The sequence below is a fragment of the Falco biarmicus genome, chromosome 2 (assembly GCF_023638135.1).
Source record: "Falco biarmicus isolate bFalBia1 chromosome 2, bFalBia1.pri, whole genome shotgun sequence".
In the NCBI taxonomy this organism is placed as follows: Eukaryota; Metazoa; Chordata; class Aves; order Falconiformes; family Falconidae; genus Falco; species Falco biarmicus.
In genome coordinates this window covers 76,261,470-76,281,190 of record NC_079289.1, presented here as the reverse complement: position 1 = coordinate 76,281,190, position 19,721 = coordinate 76,261,470, and the positions used below count along the sequence as shown (strand labels likewise).

General features: G+C 45.9%; 1 protein-coding gene across 6 annotated transcripts in view; it reads left to right on the top strand.

Annotated features, from left to right (window-relative positions):
* RUNX1 (RUNX family transcription factor 1) overlaps window positions 1-19,721 on the top strand; it is a 176,164-nt gene that overhangs the window by 98,673 nt on the left and 57,770 nt on the right. For all 6 annotated transcript variants that reach the window (XM_056329712.1, XM_056329708.1, XM_056329713.1 and 3 more), the window contains 2 exons: window positions 624-877; window positions 5,934-6,090. In XM_056329712.1, the coding sequence (XP_056185687.1) occupies window positions 624-877; window positions 5,934-6,090 (411 nt within the window). The remainder of the gene's footprint in view (window positions 1-623; window positions 878-5,933; window positions 6,091-19,721) is intronic.

The window sequence follows — 19,721 nt, the reverse complement described above, 5'->3', positions numbered from 1 at the left end:
AAGTCTAGCTCGCGTACTGCCTTCTCTGAAGACTGACCCCGCATTCCCCTCTCTTAAAGAGCGATTTTTGCCCACGGAAGACGCTGATGTATTTTGTTTTCTCTTGGGACTGTAGAGAAATCACCTGGAAGAAACTGATAGGCAACTGACTCTCTCGGAAGCTCAGGCTTTGCATGTGTTCCCGACTGCGTCTTGTGTTTGACTTGTCTATTATTTTTTTTTTTTCCACGGTGCTTGGGAGTTTGGAAGGAGCTTTCCACCCGCCCCCCCCCCCCCCCCCCCCGATAACCTTTTGCGTCACGGCCGCAGATTAGATGCACAGGCGTCGCGGTACAGCCCCGCACCGACGACCCTTCGGCCTTTCGGATTAACGTGATCTGTTCCGCCGCGCCAGGAAGCCAAGAGTTAAGTCTCGGCGTGCTCGCTATCTCAGCCGCCTTCAGCAAAAAATTAACTTTGGGGACTGGCGTAGAAACAAGTTTCCCCCGGGTCCTCAGCTTGTATCCGTTTATGTTGGTCCCCAGAGAGCAGATCGCTGAAGAGTTACGCTCGTTTCGCTGTTTTGTAAAAACTCTGTGGAGGTCTTTCACTCAAAAGGCTTGTTGTGATGCGTATCCCCGTAGATACCAGCACCAGCCGCCGCTTCACGCCGCCCTCCACCACGCTGAGCCCGGGGAAGATGACCGAGCCGCTGCCGCTGCCCGGCGCCGAGCACAGCGGGGCCCTGCCGGGGAAGCTGCGCAGCGCCGACCGCAGCATGGTGGAGGTCCTGGCGGATCACCCCGGGGAGCTGGTGCGCACCGACAGCCCCAACTTCCTCTGCTCCGTGCTGCCCACCCACTGGCGCTGCAACAAGACGCTGCCCATCGCCTTCAAGGTACGTCTGCCGGCTCCCGAAGATCGCGCTTCTGGGGGCAGGGGCGGCGGGCGGGCAGGGCAGGGCAGGCGGGGGGCACGGGGCGCCCAACCCCAGGCTCGGACCCGCACCCGGACCGGGACCCGGCTGGAAGACCTCCTTCCTTCCATCCATCCTTCCTTCCATCCTTCCTCCCGCGGTCGCTGCCATTGGCGACAGCGTGGGAAGGCGCGGGGCGAGCGGGGGAGCGGCGGCAGCAGCAGGGGCATACGAGGGGCTGGGCAGGGTACCCCCGGTTGCTGCCTCCCTCTTCGACCCATTCATAACTGGCAGCGAGAGGCGGCTCTGCTCAAGGGGAGGGGGGGGGAAGAAAAAGAAAAAGGAAAGGCCAGACCCGCGGAGTTTGGCTGCCCTGGGGACCAGATGCCGGTGCAGCCCGATGCGGGCGGATGCAGGCGTCCGGGAGCTGAGGGAGCCCCTGGCTCCCCCAGAAGCAGCCCGGGCAGCCCCCCTGCAGGCAGCCCCCCGGCGCGGCGCCCTCCGGGGCTGCCACCGGGTAACACACGCCCGCCGCCGCCGAGGGGCCCGCTGCGAGCGCCCGGCAGCACCGGCCGGCCCCGCTCGGGAGGTGCGCGCTTCCCCCCGCCAGGCTGCCGGGGCTTTGCGCAAAAACCACATCTTTCGGTTTTTTTGGCTGCTTTTTCTTCTTGTAATAGTAAACGTCGGGGCCTAGCCTGGGCAGACCCTGCGGCCGCTTGGGCTTCTCCTGTTTCCAGAGCCCCTTGCTAAATCTATACTTGGTAGCCCAAGAAAAACCAGGGCAAAGGATGGGGGCGGGGGGCATAGTCCAGCTTCCCCCTCTCCGCCACGGCGGGGCTGCGGGGCTGAGCCGCGTACCCCGGCCGGCTGCGGGCGCGGAAGGGCAGGGGGGGCTTATTGCCCCCCGGGCATGGCCCTGCTTTCCCGTTACCCGGCTTCCAGTAAGATTCACCCCTCCACAGCCTGCCCGGTTACGCTCCTCTTTTTTGACTTGGGTCTGTCGCTAACTTCTTGCATGCGCTGGTTTTCCTGCTGATGTAGATACGCTTCCGAGCAGGGAAAGGGAAAGGTAATTACTCTCGTTATCCTTCTCTCCAAGGCGGGAGCCGCAGAGACATGCAGCTCCCGAGCAGCCCCGGGCTTAGAGCGAGGATCGGGGTTTGTAAAGTTCGTGCTTTCTTTTGCGGTCACTGCTGAACACCGACCGCCTCGGTGCAACTTTTTTAAGGCGACCAGAATCGAGTCTTCCCGATGGCGTCCTGGGGGAGGAGAACCGAGGGAGAAGGGGATCAGTTCGGGTCCCAGAGCTTTGGGAAACCCTGCTGAGGAGACGGTTTAGGGAAAAGTTTTATTATGTCTGGAGAGTCTTGGTTTATGCATTGATGAGTCTGGGGAAAGGGAGGAACTAATCGGCAGGGCCATTTCCTAAATTCACACATTTAGATTAATTATACAGTCACCTACGCGCCGGGGAAGTGCTGCTAATTACCCGGGAAGCTTTCCTCCTGGAAGGCTGAGTTACGGTGCGGGACACGGAAAACCGTCCCCGCCCCGCCGGGGAGGGAGATCGGAGAAGTCCCCAGACGCGGCCGGTGTTTCTGCCGGGGGTCCCCTGCGGCCGAAGGCCACCACGCGGTTCCCCCCTGCCCCTGCCACGCGTGGCCGTGCCTGGGGCGCGCTCCCGACCCCGGCCATCTCCCGGCGGGGAACGTGGGGGGGGGACACGGACAAGAGCCGGCTTTTCCCGCTCCCGCCCGGCCGCCCCAGCCGCCGGCGGAAAGCCGTGCCGCCGCCCGGCCCCGGCTCGCCCCGGTGCCGAGACGCCGGGAGCCGCGGGGTCCGGCAGCGCCCCGCGCCCCTCGCCCGCGGAAAGCAACCCCGGGGGGGCTTTGGGGAGACACCCAGCGCCGCTCCCGCTGCGCGCTGCCCCCGCCTGCAGCTGGGCAACCCTCCGCTTTCACTGGCAAACCCACTCCCAACTTCTGCAAACACAGGGGTCAGGTTCTCCAAACAGACGAAAGCAAGCGCTTGTGACACCGAGATAATTTCACCTAGCAATACGCAAGCAGAAAAAAACCAACAAAACAAAACAAAAAAACCCAAATCCCCAAACCAGGGGAGGGTTTCCTTGCGAGCTCCTGCAACGGTGGGCTGGGAGGCACCTGCTTCCTGGGGCGCTCGGGGCTCCTCGTCCCCCTCAAAACGCTCCCGCCATGGACCGCTGAGAAATGAGTCCTGAGAAATAGTTTGCCACACATCAAACAATCATCTCACTGGTTTTATACTGAATATTGGATATTCGCAAAGGCGTTTTTCAAAGTCGTAATTTTTAAGATCATTTGGACCGGGAGCTAGAAAACTCGGTTCAGATCATTCCTGTGCTGCCCATGTCTTACTTGTATCTGACAAAAAAGCACGGAGCTTTATCAAGTATTTGCTAACAACCATTACATCAATAAAAAGAGAGAGAGTTTTCTTTTCACGTTTCCTTAGAAAAAATCACTCATGATGTTTGATCTTTAGGACCAGGGTTTTATTACAAACCAAAATGATAATTTCCGTGCATATATTTTTTCCCCCTAAAGTACAGAATGATTCAGAGTAACTGAGAAATTAATACATAACAACTCTAATAAGGTGCCATATAGATTCATTGTCCAAACACTTTCAAGAAAGAATCTAAATCTTAATTTAAAAGGCTAATTTTGTTTGATTGATGCGGCAAAAGTAGGTAATTTAGATACCCGGTAGAGCTGCAACTCTGACACTCTTCTCCCTCTCTGGAAATACGAATTTTTAAGAGCTAAAGAGTACAACAAAGTACTAGATAATGCCAGTCAGCAAGTCCCAACTTATCTGTTTAGTCTTTTTTCTAATGTAAATGTTTGTATTTCTGTTTCTATTGTCTGTGACTTTTAACTCTAGTTTCTTTTCTGGGCTGTGTAATTTTTATACTTGTTTCTAGTATTTTCTTCATGTGTCTTATCGCTGAGGCTGCCTCCAGTGTAATTTGAAAACGGTAATTTAAAATATTTGTCCTGTAAGAGACAACTGACCCTGGATTCACGAAGGTTTTTCATCCCTTAAAATGCTAGGATGCATTTCCTTAAACGAACATGCAAATGTTTGCATGGCAGGGAGGTGAGGGTAATGCCCCGATTTTCCCCTTTCCCTTTCTTGTGCCTTTAATTTATGTGCATGCATTAAGGTTTTACGGTAACTTTTTAAGAAGTGGGTGAGTGCATTGGGTTCACAGTTGCTGGTCTTGTGAGCCAGCATGCCTCATGACACAATGCTGTATGAGGAGAAGATTTCCTAGCTTAAACACTTCAAGCAGGGGCTAATTTATGCCAAGATCAGGGAAATCTGAAAAGCGCAACGCTGAATGTAGCACAGGCCACAGAAATGCATTACGGCACACAGAGGGGAACAAAAACCCAAAAGCCTGGGCTGCAGAGGAATGGGAAAGAGGAAGTTGAAATTGATACATACAGAGGGAATTTTGACACAGTGATTTTAATTTTGCATGTGGAAGTGAAAATAAGGGTTATCGGTAACAAATGGGAGAGTACTGAAGTGAGAAATGCAGCCTCCTGTAGAAGGAAAAGCTATGAAATACCTGAGACCCAAGACCTCTCTCTCGTATTGTGGAAGGTAGCAATGGTTTGGGGAATAAGCATCAGCACAGATCAAGTAAAGGAGCTGCTGATCCTGTTTGGGAAGAACAAGTGTGATTAGAAACTAATAGAAATAAGACTGGGCCGTGGCAAGTTTCAGCTAATTATAACTGCATGGACATAAGCTAGAAAATGCTAAGAGGAAGGAAAAATATCGAGCTGCAGCTCAGAGGACATGATGCAGGACTGCTTCCTCTTAGAATGTGTAAAAGGGGAAATACAGGCTAGCGAGAATTTTTTTCTCTCTTTTTTTCTTTTTTTTTTTTGGTAGTAGTCCTGAGGTCATTACTGTAGACTTCACTGGGGGAGCAGCAACAGGATCTAAAAAAAGTATGACAGGGGACCTAATTCAAGCTCTTACTTTTGCCAGAGTAAATCAAGACATGCATCAGATATCCTATCCATTCAATTGTAGCATGATGAAATTGTTTTGAGAATTCAGTCCTGCTCAAGAAGATAAGATAAAATTAAATTTTTCATCGTTTATCCAATGTGACCATTATAGATACAAGTCAGAAAATTTAAGTTTATAAATCTGTAAATTTCTCAGCACATTGCGTCAAAAATGCAGTGCATCCAGTGTTCCTAAATATTTGTTTCATAGGTGCTAGCACCAAGGTGCTACAGTACAAACATTTCGGACCAGGTGAAAGCTTTTGAGTGATCGCAGATTTCATTAGTTCAGATTGCGATTTCCATCCATCAGGTTGTGGGTGATGTCTTAAGTCAATAATTTGCTTTCACGCTTCTAAAGGAAAAAAATAAATTGTTCAGTAAATTGTGATTAAACATTCAACTGAGGCCTGACTGCTTTTCCATTTTTTCCAAATTTTCCATTTTCCAAATTACTCTGAATTTATGCTTGGGCAACTCTGTTCAGAGCCATGGGAGCAAAAGACAGGGAACTGGTGCAGTGGTGGGGACTCTGACCCTGCGTGTCCATGAGATGGTTGGCTTAGTTTTGTTTTCCCTGGAATTTTACATTTCCATCACTGTGCTGACTCTATTGTAGCTTAAAAGTAAAGTCACTGATGTAAATCAGACCAGCATTGGTTCCTGCTACTTGAATTTATTAATTGATAGTTACAGAAGTATATTTTGGAAAGCTTATTTCACTTATTGTTTGTGTCAGAGTACACATTCTGCTGTGTGTTTCAGAGATGCATCAATGCAAAAACTTTTCTATAGCTCTGCAAAATAGGAATGGAAGCAATTCCTGTTTTCACCAAAGAGCTTCTTAGGTTACATAGATTTTTGCTGTTGCTGCTTTTTCCTATTTTATCATGTTACTTGTTGATCTTCTGTGCCCCAAATTAAATGTTGTGCAAGGAAGCTGAGGCTTCTGCTCCTTGATTTTGTAGGTGGTGGCCTTGGGAGATGTGCCCGATGGGACGCTGGTAACGGTGATGGCTGGAAATGATGAAAACTACTCTGCAGAACTCAGAAATGCCACAGCCGCCATGAAAAATCAAGTAGCAAGGTTCAACGACCTCAGATTCGTGGGTAGAAGTGGAAGAGGTATGTGTTTGTTCTCAACTGCACTTCAGTCACGTTCACCTGTTATGTCAAGTTCTGGTTATGTGGAGGGATTTTGAAGACAGCATCTATCAAGGTCTCTGCAGCATGGAATGCTGCAAGATCTGGCATAGGCCGATTCCAAAGGCACGGATTTAGCTATACATTTTTCCTTGTTTTATTCTAGCCCATCCTCCATGTTACTGCAATTTTTAAATGGTGAAATCTCATCTGAAGAAAACCCAATCAAAACAAAACACAAGGACGGCAAGTCACATTTTGACTCTGGAAGCCGCACTGTCAAATTTAGAACAGCACAATATTGCCCATGTTTGTGTTTAAATAGCATATTTTCAATTTAAAATAGGAATTCTCAGCTTGTGTAAAGACTCATGACCATCTTGGGGCTCCCAGGCACTTTCTTCTAAAGCAGGTGTCTGTAACAGAGTGACTCAATCTAAAATTACAGGCAATTCCTGCAGAGATCTAAAACTTTTCTGGGTTCATCATGACCTGATGAAGGCACAGGGCACTTTTTCTGACCTTTGCTTCTCCGAAATAGATGTAGAACAATATGCCGTTGTTCTGTTATTTAATGTGCTCCTGCGAAGTGGATAGGCTAGACCAGAAAAGAACAGATGAGCTTAATATCTGACGCGCTGTATCTCTGTGAGAAACATTAATTACTAGTACGTAAATAAAAAGGCCTTATGAGTATAAATAGCAAATAAGAGTCAAAGTTGTCTTAGACTAGAACTATATAAAACCTGTTAGGAAGCTGCAAATAGTACCTGACACGTGCAGCTCATGCCGCATGTGAGTGGGCAGGTATACAAAACGTGACCCAAAAGCCCATAAAATCAACAGAAGGACCCTTCACAACTTCAGTCTTTGGCTCTGGTCCATAATCTCAAACCCCACAGACTGCAAGCAATCACATTTACCTTTCCATTACAAGAAAATTTTAAGCGCCTCTCTTACATTACTGCCCTCGTTTCTGTGAGAGGGATCCTTTTGTGTGGGCTGTTGGAGGGGGGTGTCAGACAAACCCACAGAAGAGAAGCTGGTGAGCTGTTGCTCAGAAGTTCAGAAAAAAGATCAGCCTTTCTCTTTTAAGGTCAAGAATGAAATACTGTGACATCTTCCATGTGACTTCGTATGATATTTACTTACATATTTTTCTTCCGTTTCATTCATATCTTTAAGTAAAATTGAAATGTAACATTATGGTGTTACATAGCACAGCAGTGCTATTTAGGGACGATTCAGTGCTGTGACACTCACAAATCAAAATTAGAGTGTCTACTGCACTTCAGTAGGTTTCTGCATACTACCCGTTCGAGCAATTGTGCGATGGTGTTTCTCTGAACCAGACTGAGTACTCAGGGGTCACTGTCCCTTCCTCAATGTTTTTCCGCTCCCTCTCTCCTCATGTGAGCATCTGAGCCACGTCCTGATGCGTGGCTGCATGCACAGCTTTTACAAATGTGAATGGAGTTATAAGCGTGCTTCAGGAGAGTTAAAAAGGTGATCCACTTCTGCTAGCTTGCTCTCAAAATGTTTCATTCCAAATGGGAGATGGGTCAGGCTTCAGACTGAGGCAGTTATCCTGATTATACACAACAGCCTTTATTCACCTTTGAAGTGACATGCATCTGTAGATATTTTTCCAGTATAAATACGGTCAGCAATTGTGGAAGAGCATTGTCCTATTGAAACATATGTGCAAGCAGTAAATACATTTTAAGAATAAAATACCAGTCCAGTCCCTCTGTATCCTGCAGCATTTTTAGCTGAGGATACAGAGGGAGATGTCTTTTAAATCATGTTGTTTGGGCTGTCTTCAGAATGCACTTGGTGGAAAACACCCGCAGCTGAGAATGTAGCTTCGTAATGCTAGCAAAGAATAATAATAGGGTAATGCAGAGAAAATTATATCCATTTACTGAAAACATGAGAGATGCTGTAATGTCTAAAAGTATCAGTCATTAAACATGTTCATTTGTTATATTAAAGGTACCACCTTTTCAGTAAATGGAATTTGCATTATGATTCAGAGATGACTGTTTAGAAGATTCAAATGAATAGCTGGCAAAGTGGCGGAGAAGCTAATAAAAACAAACCTGTAGTTCAGTTCCTGGCCATGGTAATGAAGCTAGAAATCATAACAGTGAACTGTGTGAGTTTCAAGGTCAAAATCCAGCAGCTGAGAGAGAACAGTCCCTATTCATACAGAAAAGCTTGGCAGGGAGCATTGTTGAGCCCCTTACCCTGCTCTAAGCAGTTGCTAGTAGCCCGTCACTTGCACACAGACATAAACCTTGTACGTCATATGATATTCAGGTGCTTGGGATCCTTTAAGCAATGGAGTGATTTGGGAACGCTGCATGCTATTAGTCAGTCTTCGAGGTTAAATCTCATCACTTCCATTGGTTGTCCATCTTTGGAGCGAGTGACTAACGTATGCTTTTGTTTACTCCTCGAACAGGGGATTGTTTTCCAAAGGTGGGGATTGTATGCATTTGCTATGGGATTTCTGAGGTGCTGTTCTGTTGAATTTGTATAAAGCCTAAAGCATAAGGTAGCTGCTTCAAAGGGCATTGCTTCCTTTGATACTTTGCTAGAGGAAAATTAACCGAAACTTTGTGTGCTGTGTAATATTTGAGTAAGTTCAGTTGCCAGCGCTGATAAAGCGATGACAGGAGTATTATGTGAACAGCAATTGAAAGTTCATGTTGGGTACGGTCAGAATGGCCGCTCTTTGTGCACCTCGGGTGGTTTAAAATCCCTGCCGGAGAGTAAGGAACAACTTCAACCGGAGACAGTTCCCTGTGCATCGGGGTTCGTCTGGGTGTAACCATCCCCACTAAAAGCCTTGCCGAACCAATGGCAAGCCACCACTCTCTCCCTTCTAAGACAGTAGGAAATTGTCATGCTTGACATTCTTAATAAATAGTTTAAATTTTCTTCTGTGGGGTTTAAATGAAATGTAGCATGACAGTCTGGTGGCTGTTTCAAATGTAAGACTGTTGTCCACATTTTCATCTCAGTGAATAAGGGCTCTTAACCAGTCTCTCACACTGACTGTGAGACAGTTAGGGCGATTCCCCCTGGTTGGAGGTCTGAGCCTGCCTGTCGGTCAGAGCAGGCGCACCAACCAAATATTGGCCAAAACTTAAAGAACTGAACTCTGTTCCAGCGTTTGTTTCAAATCTAACAGCAAGCAGCTGCCCCGTGTTGCTCTGCCTGTGCCTGTCATTCAGAATTACAAAAAAAAAAAAAAAAAAAAAAAAAAAGAAGAAAAGCACTTGATTTTCTTGACACCCAGAATGGGAGCTGAGAACATTGCAGGTCACTTGAAACATCGAGATGTTGTATAAAAACAATTTGGCTCACTTTCCCGAACAAAACAGATTTACATTGGAGTTGGCTGTGCTCCAAAGTTACTATTCCTCACCCTAGTTTGAGAATGCTACTGGGAAAACCTGCCCGTCTGGCTTGTAAGCCCAACTAATTTCTGAAAGAAAAATGTAGTTTAAAACTTCAGCCAATCTCAGCCCCCCTTGCCTCATTACCTAGTTAAAAAAAAAATCTTTATTTTTCTCCATCCATTCATAAACACTTCAAACTTCAAAATGCTACTACTGCAAAGTACCCTGTTTTCTTAATGTATAACAAACTAGTTTAGGTTACTATGATGAAATAAATCTGGTGCAAAAAGCCTGACACCATAGAAGTTCATTGGATAAAATTAAAAATAAATAGTTATTTTGGAGAGGGAAAGCTTCATGGCTCAGTAAGCATTACATATTTTCCTCATGGAATCATTAATCCAGTAACTATCTTCTTGGTAGAGTGTAACATTAAAAAATCCCCAACAAATAAACATGTTTTCCAGATGAAAATTATTATTAATAGGTTATCATAATAGTAGCTAATGGGGAAGTGACTTGGCTTGCTGCAGAAGATCTCAATCTAAAGCTGAGAGCTGGAGCTGGAACTTCATGAGAGTTTTCCAGCAAGGTCTTTTTAAAACCCGTGTCTTGGAAAGGGCTGAAAATTAAGCCTGTGTACGTATTTCCTACTAGCTATCAGGGTTACAGCCATGAATAACCTTTGCGGTAGTTTTCAGTTTCCAAAGACCGAAGGAAGTACTCCTTTTTCACAGGTGTAGCTGGTAGGAGAACATGAGAGAGAGAGATTACCAAGCATAATCAGAAGTTTCTGCCATCAGGACTCTTCCTTCTGGGTGTAATTTTGGGGAAGAAAATTCAGTTTAAGTTGGAATCTCAAAAACACTTAAATCCCAGGCCTGGATTCTGAGTCCAATTATTTTTATTGGTCTTCTGAAGTCAGAATTTTGCTCCTTCTGTGCAGCTTCAGCTTGTGGTTGCCTTATTTGAGCACTTTGTTAAAAATGGTTATATTTTTTACTTAAACGAGTTCAAAATTATAAAAGTATGTGCAAAACAGAGGAGGATGCTATTCAACAGGATCGTAAAATCAGTATTAAGCAGCCGGCCGGGTCCTGGTCCAAGCCATTGGAATGCTTCAGGGGACGTGGTATCAGATACTGGAGTAACAATGAGCCACGCTTGCCAGACAGGATGAAAATAGAAGAAATCCAACAGCAATCAGAACTGGAAAAAAACCCAACGAATCGATTGCTAGAGTTTAAAAACAACTGCTTATTTGCACTTTGGATTGATAAGTATGCAGCGCTAGCAGGATGCTGCAGCCAGTGGGAGGGCGGTTTGGCCGTACAGGAACGGGCAGCTCCTCTGAGCCCTCCTGCAGCCCTTCTGTCACGCCGGGCAGGGCAGGGCTGGCACAGCCCTCAGCCTGGGAAAGCTGGGCATCTGGAATGCTGCTTGCCCGGGGCTGCCGCTGCCAGTCCTGCTGCCCGCATTTGCCACAGGACTCTTCTCCCTCCAGTCCAGTCCGAATGGTCAATTTTTCTAAAAGACAGAGGCCAGAAGCAGTGATTTTATTTTTAAGTGACTTAGGGTTGCTTTAGTTGTGTCATCAGTTTCGAGAGTTCTGTGCAAACCGAGTAGCCACGGGAGTAGTCAGCATGCAGACTCCCCGCGCCAGTATGGAGGAGCCAATGCCTATTTCAAGCCAAATAGCTGGGGTCGGCGTTAGATCGTTAGATCGATCAGCAAACCCAGCCCTTTTGAGACGGCGGCTGATTCGGTGCTGGCCTTTGGCAGGGACATAGCGGCAGGAGGAGGGGAGGGGACAAGTCTTTCTCATTACACCAGTGCTGCCCGAGCACTCGCTACGTGCAGCCGGGTTTGCATGAATTGCTGATTGTGTAAGAAAGTATACATATGATGCAGCTCTGCGCCGGGGTTTGACTCGAAAAACATCATGTGGTCCGTGAGGCTGAGCATGACTGCGGCTGGCTTTGCCAGCTCCCAAACACTCTCTGCTGGGTTACTTAAAATTTTGTCTAGGCGAAAAAACTCGCGATCAGAAAGCATCAACAGGAGAAAAATAATGGCAGAGCGATTTGGAGAACTTCCTGTCTCCGGGAGCATTACTGCTGTAAACAGTGGCCATGCCAAGTGCTGAACCACTGCCCTCAGTCCAATAACAATAAATCTATTTTTTGGTTCTGCAGAGCTCTGCTTGTACATTTTTGAAACTCAGGCTAACAACGAGGATGAGGCAGACACTATCCTCTGAGCGTTTTCTTTTTTTTTTTTTCTTTTTTTTTTATTGCCATGACAAAAGGAGTTGGGTTTACCAGGATACTGCTCAGGGAAAACAAAGTACCTCCCTAGATGAAAAGGTTACATACTTTCAAGAGATCTGTTTGCCCTTCAGCTTTTTTTTGCACACACACCACCACCCACCCACCCCATGTTGTTTTCCTTTTTATTCTGGTGTGCTCTCCTTCAGAGGCTTCTTGAGTTCTGGCAAAAAGTATTCTTTTTTGTGTGTACCTATGTACTTATATATCAATATATATACCTGTATTACAAGTCAAATAACAGCTGCTCTTTTGTCATCAAAATAAAGTCATGCTGAGAGTTGAATTAGGACCCTGGCTCCCAGGCTGGCTAGTGAACTTCAGGTGACTGTCCCATGGCGTGCAGTTCCTGTCAGCTCACTCAGGGTTAGCAGAAGTGAGGATACTGCAGATCAGTGGCTTACAAGTGCTGTCAGGAGAGTCTTTTCCAGCAGTCATGTGCATAAACCCTCATCAGTCTGAATCAGTCTCTGTTCCCTTCTAAAAACCCTTTAGCAGCAGTAAAAAAATATACATTTTTTTCTATTACCTTAATGCTGTATGACTCTCCACCCCTCTTGCTCCTATCCTACTTCTCTACTGCTTTTCCCAGCATATTATTTCAACACAGTTTTCTTAGCCACTTCAAATCGTCGTCATTCCCTTCATCTCTGCCCTGCATCAATCTGTCTCTTGTCTTCCTGCCTCTATTGATGCTATCCCTGCCCATCCCCTTTCAGAGCTGCTGCCTCTCAGCACAGGTTGGGATTCCTATGTGAGTCTTTATCACAGGAGCAGCTTTTGGCTTCAAAGTGTTCTGGTAGGAACTATCTTAGATTCTTTCCACCCTTTTCTACTTCCCCCAGAGGATGGGGAGCTACTTGCTGTGTGGTGCTGGGGAGTGGGCAGGGTGCGGGGGAGAGGGAGGAGGTTCTGGAGACCAAGGCGAGGAAGAGGGAAGCAGCTGCTTTGAAGGCTTGATGCCATAAGAGCTCTTCAGTGGGGCGGTGCATGGAGCAGTGTGTATGCACATCAGTTCCCTGAAGTTCAGGGAGGAACTGAGGGAAATGCTTTGGCAAGGTCACAAAGTTTCCACAGGCTAGACTTTATGCACCACAACTCTAAGGCCGCAGAGGTTGCTCTACATTTGAAAGTTGTCTCTGGTGGAACTTGGCAGGTTCCAAGTTCGTAATGGCAGTGTTATCTCCCCCATCACTGACTGCATGGATATCCATCGAGTGACCCCAGACCTCTTCTGAGCTCTGAAATCAATGTGCATTGCATTAGCGTAATGACAGCATGGAGGAGTCCTGCCTCTAAGAAAATGAACTCAGGGTAAGCAGTCCCAGTGCACACTCCCACGCTCAGCTAGCTGCTGAAGAAGTGACTTGTCAGGTTGTCTGTTGGTATTCACCTGCTTTAGGCTACTGCCGGTGGAAGTCCCTCACTTGCTAAAATGGCCCTGATGATCATAGAAGTGTTCCTTGCCTTTCATATTCAGAGCAGTGTGTTGCTCTTCCAGTGAACCCACACCTTCCTTGTTCCCTGTACCTGGTGCCTCTGCCTGCAGCCATGCTGAGAGGTCATTATCTTCGTCGCTCTGTAAGGCAAGGAGCATGTTTGTTCCCAGCTCCTGCACCGTGCCAGAGCACTGTGGTGTGCCAGCACCTGGCTGGACAGGTAGCCAGGATTGGGCTGGTCCCAAATGAAAGCCAGGGCTGGGAAAAGAGAGAGGGACTGAGACAAAATCCGGGTCTTAAAGGGCTTTTTTTAGGTTCACAGGACAATGCACGATGAAATGAAGGTGCTTCAGAATAGGATCTGCCAAAACCAACGGCACCCATTACACCAAGGTTTTCCTGGTCTGATGATTAAGCAACGGATGAGAACACAGCTTTGAGGGGTGAAGAAATGATGGGTTCAAACACAGAAGTAGTCCTTGGAGAAGAGGGTGGCATGAGGTGCTCCCCTCACCCCAAATGCTGCAGCCACCAGCCCTGAATATCACGCAGGCACCACCTTTCTGCCTGAAGGACCTCTTCTCCCAGAGGACCTCCAGCCACTGGGGCCACCACTGCTGAGGACTCTGCCACCCCACTGCAGCCATCTGGCTATGGTGCCCTTTGGGGAGCACAAAGCATATGTCTGAGGCATGTCCTATGAAGCAGGGGCCTTCCCTGGGAAAATGCCCTAATGCTGAAAGCAGGAGCAGGGGCCACCATGAGAGGCCATCAGTGGGTGAGCCCCAGGCAGCAGCCCCCCAACCAAACCTCCATGAGGAGAAGGGGCAGAGGAGGGCTGAGGCTGTGGGTCAGAGCCAACTGACCACGCTGAGATGCTCCTTCCAAGAGGCCGAGCTTGTGGCCACGAAGACATGGGGCTGTTTGGCAGGGGAAGCCCCCTCAGATACCCACTGCAGCTGCTGCTAGGCACCACCTGGATGGGGAGGGGGGAGGAGTGAGGGGTGTAATTTTGGACTTAAGCATTTAAATCAAACCTGAATCCCACTTCAGGCAGCTAAATCCTCTTGTGAATCTGGGCCTTAACTTTTTCATGTCTCTCTCATCGCCCGTAAAATGCAGGTGATAATTTCTACCTCAAAAAGCTTATTAATGGTTTGAAATTATAGCTGGGTTAAGGACTATTATTAGGCTTAAGGATCCCAAGGCATTTTCTGTGAGAAGATGGTAGCTTTGCATTTAAGTAATTTTGGTTTGAACTGTTCTATTTCGTGTTTCTGTTGCTGTTTTTCCCTTTCTCTGAGTCGCTCAGCAGTGACACAGCAGTCTGCTGAATGATCGTTTCTTTGTTCTACTCTAGAGCTGGGTGCACTTTGTGGAGGTTAAATAATTTCTAAACATTTCAGCCCAAGCTCCAACATAGAGAAGCACTTCATTTAAGACTAAAATGATATTGCACTGGGAAAAAAAAATATCAAAATTCCTTAATATGTAGTAAGTAGGTCACAGCTTGAAAGCAGAGGTTTTGGGGTAGCCCACTCATAGGAGCATCAGAGATTTCCATTAAAGTCATCTTTGGGGAAAAAATAATTCCACCCTCTCAAAATCTGTCTTCAAACATCATTGACATGTAGGTTTGTATAAATTGCTTATATACATTTCAAGTCTTAAAAATATTTTAACAATAAGCATTGCATTTTACCACTCAAACTGTAATCTCCTTGTACAGCCACTTTGCTGCAGAGGCCAGACACCCCATAGCATCTTGTTCTTCCTGCGCTGTAATTATTGTCTCCACCCAAGTTCATAAGAATTTTATATTGGTTACTGCAGCAACTCCACTTATAGTTAGAGGCTGCTTGGCTTTTCCATTAAAAGGTCGACCCCCCCCCCCCCCCCATTCTAGTCTTTTAATGCTTTAATCCATATTGCAAACTTGATCTGCAGGCTTTCAGTCTAAGAATGCATCCCACCCCCAAAATTCAGTTAAAGCAGGTTACTTGGGTTGTCTTTCAGAACAGAATGGAAAACCACTTTTTATTTAAATATTGTCAAACACTGTTGTAACTCTGGTGCACAGACTGACACACACACATAGATGTGCCACCTCCCTCACAAAACCCAAATTTTTTGGTGATATTTACACAGTACTTGGACCTGAGGATACTAGAATATAAATAATGTTCCTGTCAGCTACATTCCTACCACAGCTTGATAATCTCTCTGCTGAAATTAAACAACATCACAATATAGGGGTATTCCTGGTGGTTTTGTGTGTTTGTGGATTGTTGATGTTGGCATACAAAAGTGGCTAATGTCTATGTTAACTACTGGGTGTCATCCTAAACTGACTATCTAAGGACACCCTGTCTTCAGAGACCTTTTTCTTGCCACCTCCAGCCCAAATCTCTTGACCCTATGCTTTTTCTCCTCAGTTAGTTAATTTATGTCCTTTCCCATAAGATCACAGTTATTCTCCTTCCTGTCTTCTGCTGCAGCTTGCTCCCTGATAAATGGCCATGACCATTTAGTACATGCACCTGGTATCTCCTGCTACGCAACTGCCACAGGTTGTTTTTTTTCTCTAAACAGAATAAACCGTGGTTTTCTGGCATCACTGCTGAAGCACATTCACAGCAAAAATTACATGAAGTTAGTAGAAGTAGTAACTTGAGGGAAAGAACCCAGAGGAATCCAATTGAGACTGATGCCTTGTGCTGATCATTTTAGATATGAACCTTTCAAATGAGTGCATTTCAAATCCAAGTTGCTTAAGCAGAGAAAGGCCATCAGGTGCCTCAGAGGCAAACAGTGGGGCAGCAGCAACAGTGGCGGCTGCACTTCTACACACATTGTCAGGCTGTCAGGGAAGGGATTAGCACAGAGGCCCTTGCAAGTCTGGAGGAGACAGTGGACGGTATCATCATGACAGCACATGGGACTGGGAAGTGAAACCACTCATCAGTGCAGAAGTGAAACCGGCTGCACACACTCTTGTCAAATTAAAATGTAAACATCTGACCAAAAAGAGAGAGAAAAATTGTGGCTGTTTTAGTGAGCTGAGTCCCACCCTTGCAGTGCTTGAGAATGTGAGCAATCCCTGCTTGTGCAATAGAGAATCACTCATCTGAGGGATTCAGATCAAATACTGAAGGTGTTAGCTGGTACAGTAATGGATAGAAAGCAGCATTCAAGCAAATATGTGATTTTTGGACTGACGGTGACATGTTTCTGGGATGGCGGGGGCTGGTATTTTTTGTTTCTGAACATAGGAAGATGTTCTTTTTTTCCGACTAAAGGGATTTGAATGCTGGTGCCACTGTAGTAGCACAGCAAAGGGGGTGGGAAAGCAACTTTAGGACTGCTACCTGCATGAGCATTCTCCAGTGCAAAGGGAAACTTGGTGTAGCATGGCTGGTATACCTGATGACAAGGGGCATGTACAAAACATCGCTGTGCATCACCAGGATGTGTCTGCTGGAATAGCTGCTGAGGGCCTGAGTCAGCTTTGTTTTAACAGCTGTAAGTTACACTGACTATAGAACCAGCTTCTGCATCTGTTTGCTTAAATATTTCATGTCCATGGCTTGCAGACTTAGGGTTACGTTTTTGACTTGTAAAATAGGAAGATTGTCAGGGACAATTTCCAGAAGAGTGTCAGGGACTATCCTTATCACGCAGATAATGAGCTTAAGGTAAAATTCAATTTTAGTGTCTGCTTAGGTTGACAGCATCTCTATTAATGTTACTTGACTTCAGTTATGTAATTTTGGTTGCTTAATATAGTTCCTGTGTTGCCCTAGGTTAAACGTACATATGCTTCACCGAAATAATGCCTTGAAATGATTCCACCCCAGACACAACCTTCTTCTAGCCTTCTAGCTCTGGGAATCCCCAGAACTGCAGCAGGAGATGCAAGTGGCTCTGCTGCTCTCCACCGCAGCATTTGACTTGTTAGCTGAACAAAAACTTGGAGAATGGGTAGGGAGGAAAAGATAGTCGAGTGCACATCTTGGTTAAGATCTTGCTGCAGAGAGCTGGGAAGGAAAAGGAAGGGGAGAAGCCAGTGCCAGCTGTGCTCCCACAGCAGTGAGTTGCTTTTCCACAACTTATTGCAAAGACAATTCAATAGCTCATAGCTGGGTCTAAGTTTGCAGCAGGGCTGCTTTTGGCTGTTTGCATGACAACCTGGCCCCATATAAATCCAGAACAAAACAGCTATTGATTTAATGTGATGGAGATTTCATTCTGAGTAAGTAGATGCTATGTAAACACAGATATAAGAACTTCCTGGAGTGAGACACTCAACAGAAATGTTCAGAAGTATACCTTTATGCTGACCCAGGCTGGTTTGGCAGGAGGCAAGTGGGTGTATTTCCCAAATCTCTGGCTCGACATATACTTACACCTGCAAAACTTCCATATAAATACACAAACAGATCTGTTGCCCATGCAACTGATTTGCATGGGCAGTTCTTGAATTTTTTTGGGCAATCACCCCAGTATGCTGACATAAGCCCATGCTGACATTTATCTGTTTGGACCCTTGGTTTGTGGCAGTCAGAATTTGTAAACCATTTACAGCATGGTATCAGATGAGGTGAGTAACAGATTTTTTCTCATATTTAAATTCAGCGGTATCTGTGGTGCTGATGGTAAACAAATTATGTTATTTTTTGATGCCACTTACTTCAGCTGTGGTTTTTTTTTCTGATGAAATAGCCACTGGACCAAACAGAAAAGGCAAAGTTATATTCTGATTGCATGAAACTGTCACTGTGAGTAGGAGAAAAAAGTCACCATCTGAGCAATGAATTTGGACTTGTGCAGGTTTTTTGCAATTGGATATGCAACTTGAACACTTACAAAAATATTTAATTCATATGAGGAGCAGCAGCTAGCTAATGCAAGGTCAAATTATGTTGGCCCTATTGATCACATTTGGAATGTTCAGGGGCTTATGTGATAAGAATGGCAAAATTTGGCCCCAGTGTATAATAGTTGACATTTGAGAATGAATATGTGAGCGTGTGCATATTACAACCTGCCCAGAGATACAGTCAGATATGTTATTAAAATGCAGTAGACATCTTCACTTTGGCAGATACCCAGGAAGATGTTGTGAGAAATTGTAAAGATGTATAAAATTGATCATTTAGCATGGTTTAATAAAAGTAAGTACATAAGCACTAAAAAGTAGAAGCTGGATGAAAAAAAAAAGTATCATAATCTTCCTTGCTAGAACCTGGAAGTCTGTCACTAATATAATAGAAATGCCTGTAATATAATTTGTATTGCATTTGTGTATTACATTTCATATTTTTCCATCTATACCTTTTGTCCTTGTCAGCACAAGCATTCTTGGCTCCTTTCCCTTTTTTCTTCTTCTTTTTATCTAATAATTTACTGTAACAATTTAAAAAAAACCAAACAACTCTAATGACATATCTGTGATCATCAGAATAAATCCCCAAACCAAAAGACAGTAATTGTAACCCATCATCTGTTGGCTTTGCTTCCCCCTCCTCCCCGCCCCCCCCCGGGCAAACTTCTGAAGCTTTAACTCCATTTTTTTCTGTTCTCATTTGGATGAACCTTCATCAGTGGAATCGACGTCTTTTTGCCTGAGAAAGAGGTGGATTAAAATGAAGTGATAGGTTCAAGATGTGGCCTCTCTTCCCTAAAGCGTGTCTGTTCTCATTTCCCTTTGCATCTGCCCATGCAGCCACTTACATTTTAAGTGTGTCTTCCCACCCCCAGACCCATCTGGTCATGACACCACTCAGGGATGACTAAAGCAGCACACAGGAACTTCATGTGACCATGTTGTCACTTGGGATTAATTTTTTCCGCCTTGGTTCCTCTCAAACATTCCCAGGGGCTGTAGCTTACAAGCCTATTGCTCCCTCTAGAGCCCTTCAGTACTTTCTGGGGGACCACTTAAATAACCTCTCATCATGCTAGATGTGACCTTCCCGCTCATTTTGCTTCCAGCCTCTGGCAGATGGGATGCAGACTGAATCCAGACTTTAAAGTCCTGTATTCCAGTGTAGAGCATTGGCACAACACCTTCAGATGCTCGGGTCTTGGAGGCTGACCTGCACCTTTTGCTGGTCCATGGACAGTATTGCTGAGCAGGCACTTTGTGCTTCCTCTAAAGTTCTTGCGGCTTTGCACAGCATCAGGGGATCTCATGAGCAATCTCGTGAAGTCATGAACTGGGGACAACTGGTTTAATACATCTGACTTCAGCTGTCAAATCAGCAGTGACTCTTCAGGGCACTTTTGATAGTAGGATGTCTAGCAAACCCATCAAGAGTCTCTGTGTATCATTTCAAAAGTCAGTATTGTATTTTGACCAGACATGCTACTGTTCCCACTACTTTTTCTAGGAGGGTTCTGACCTTAATGCCCTTGCAAAAATAAATATTACCAAG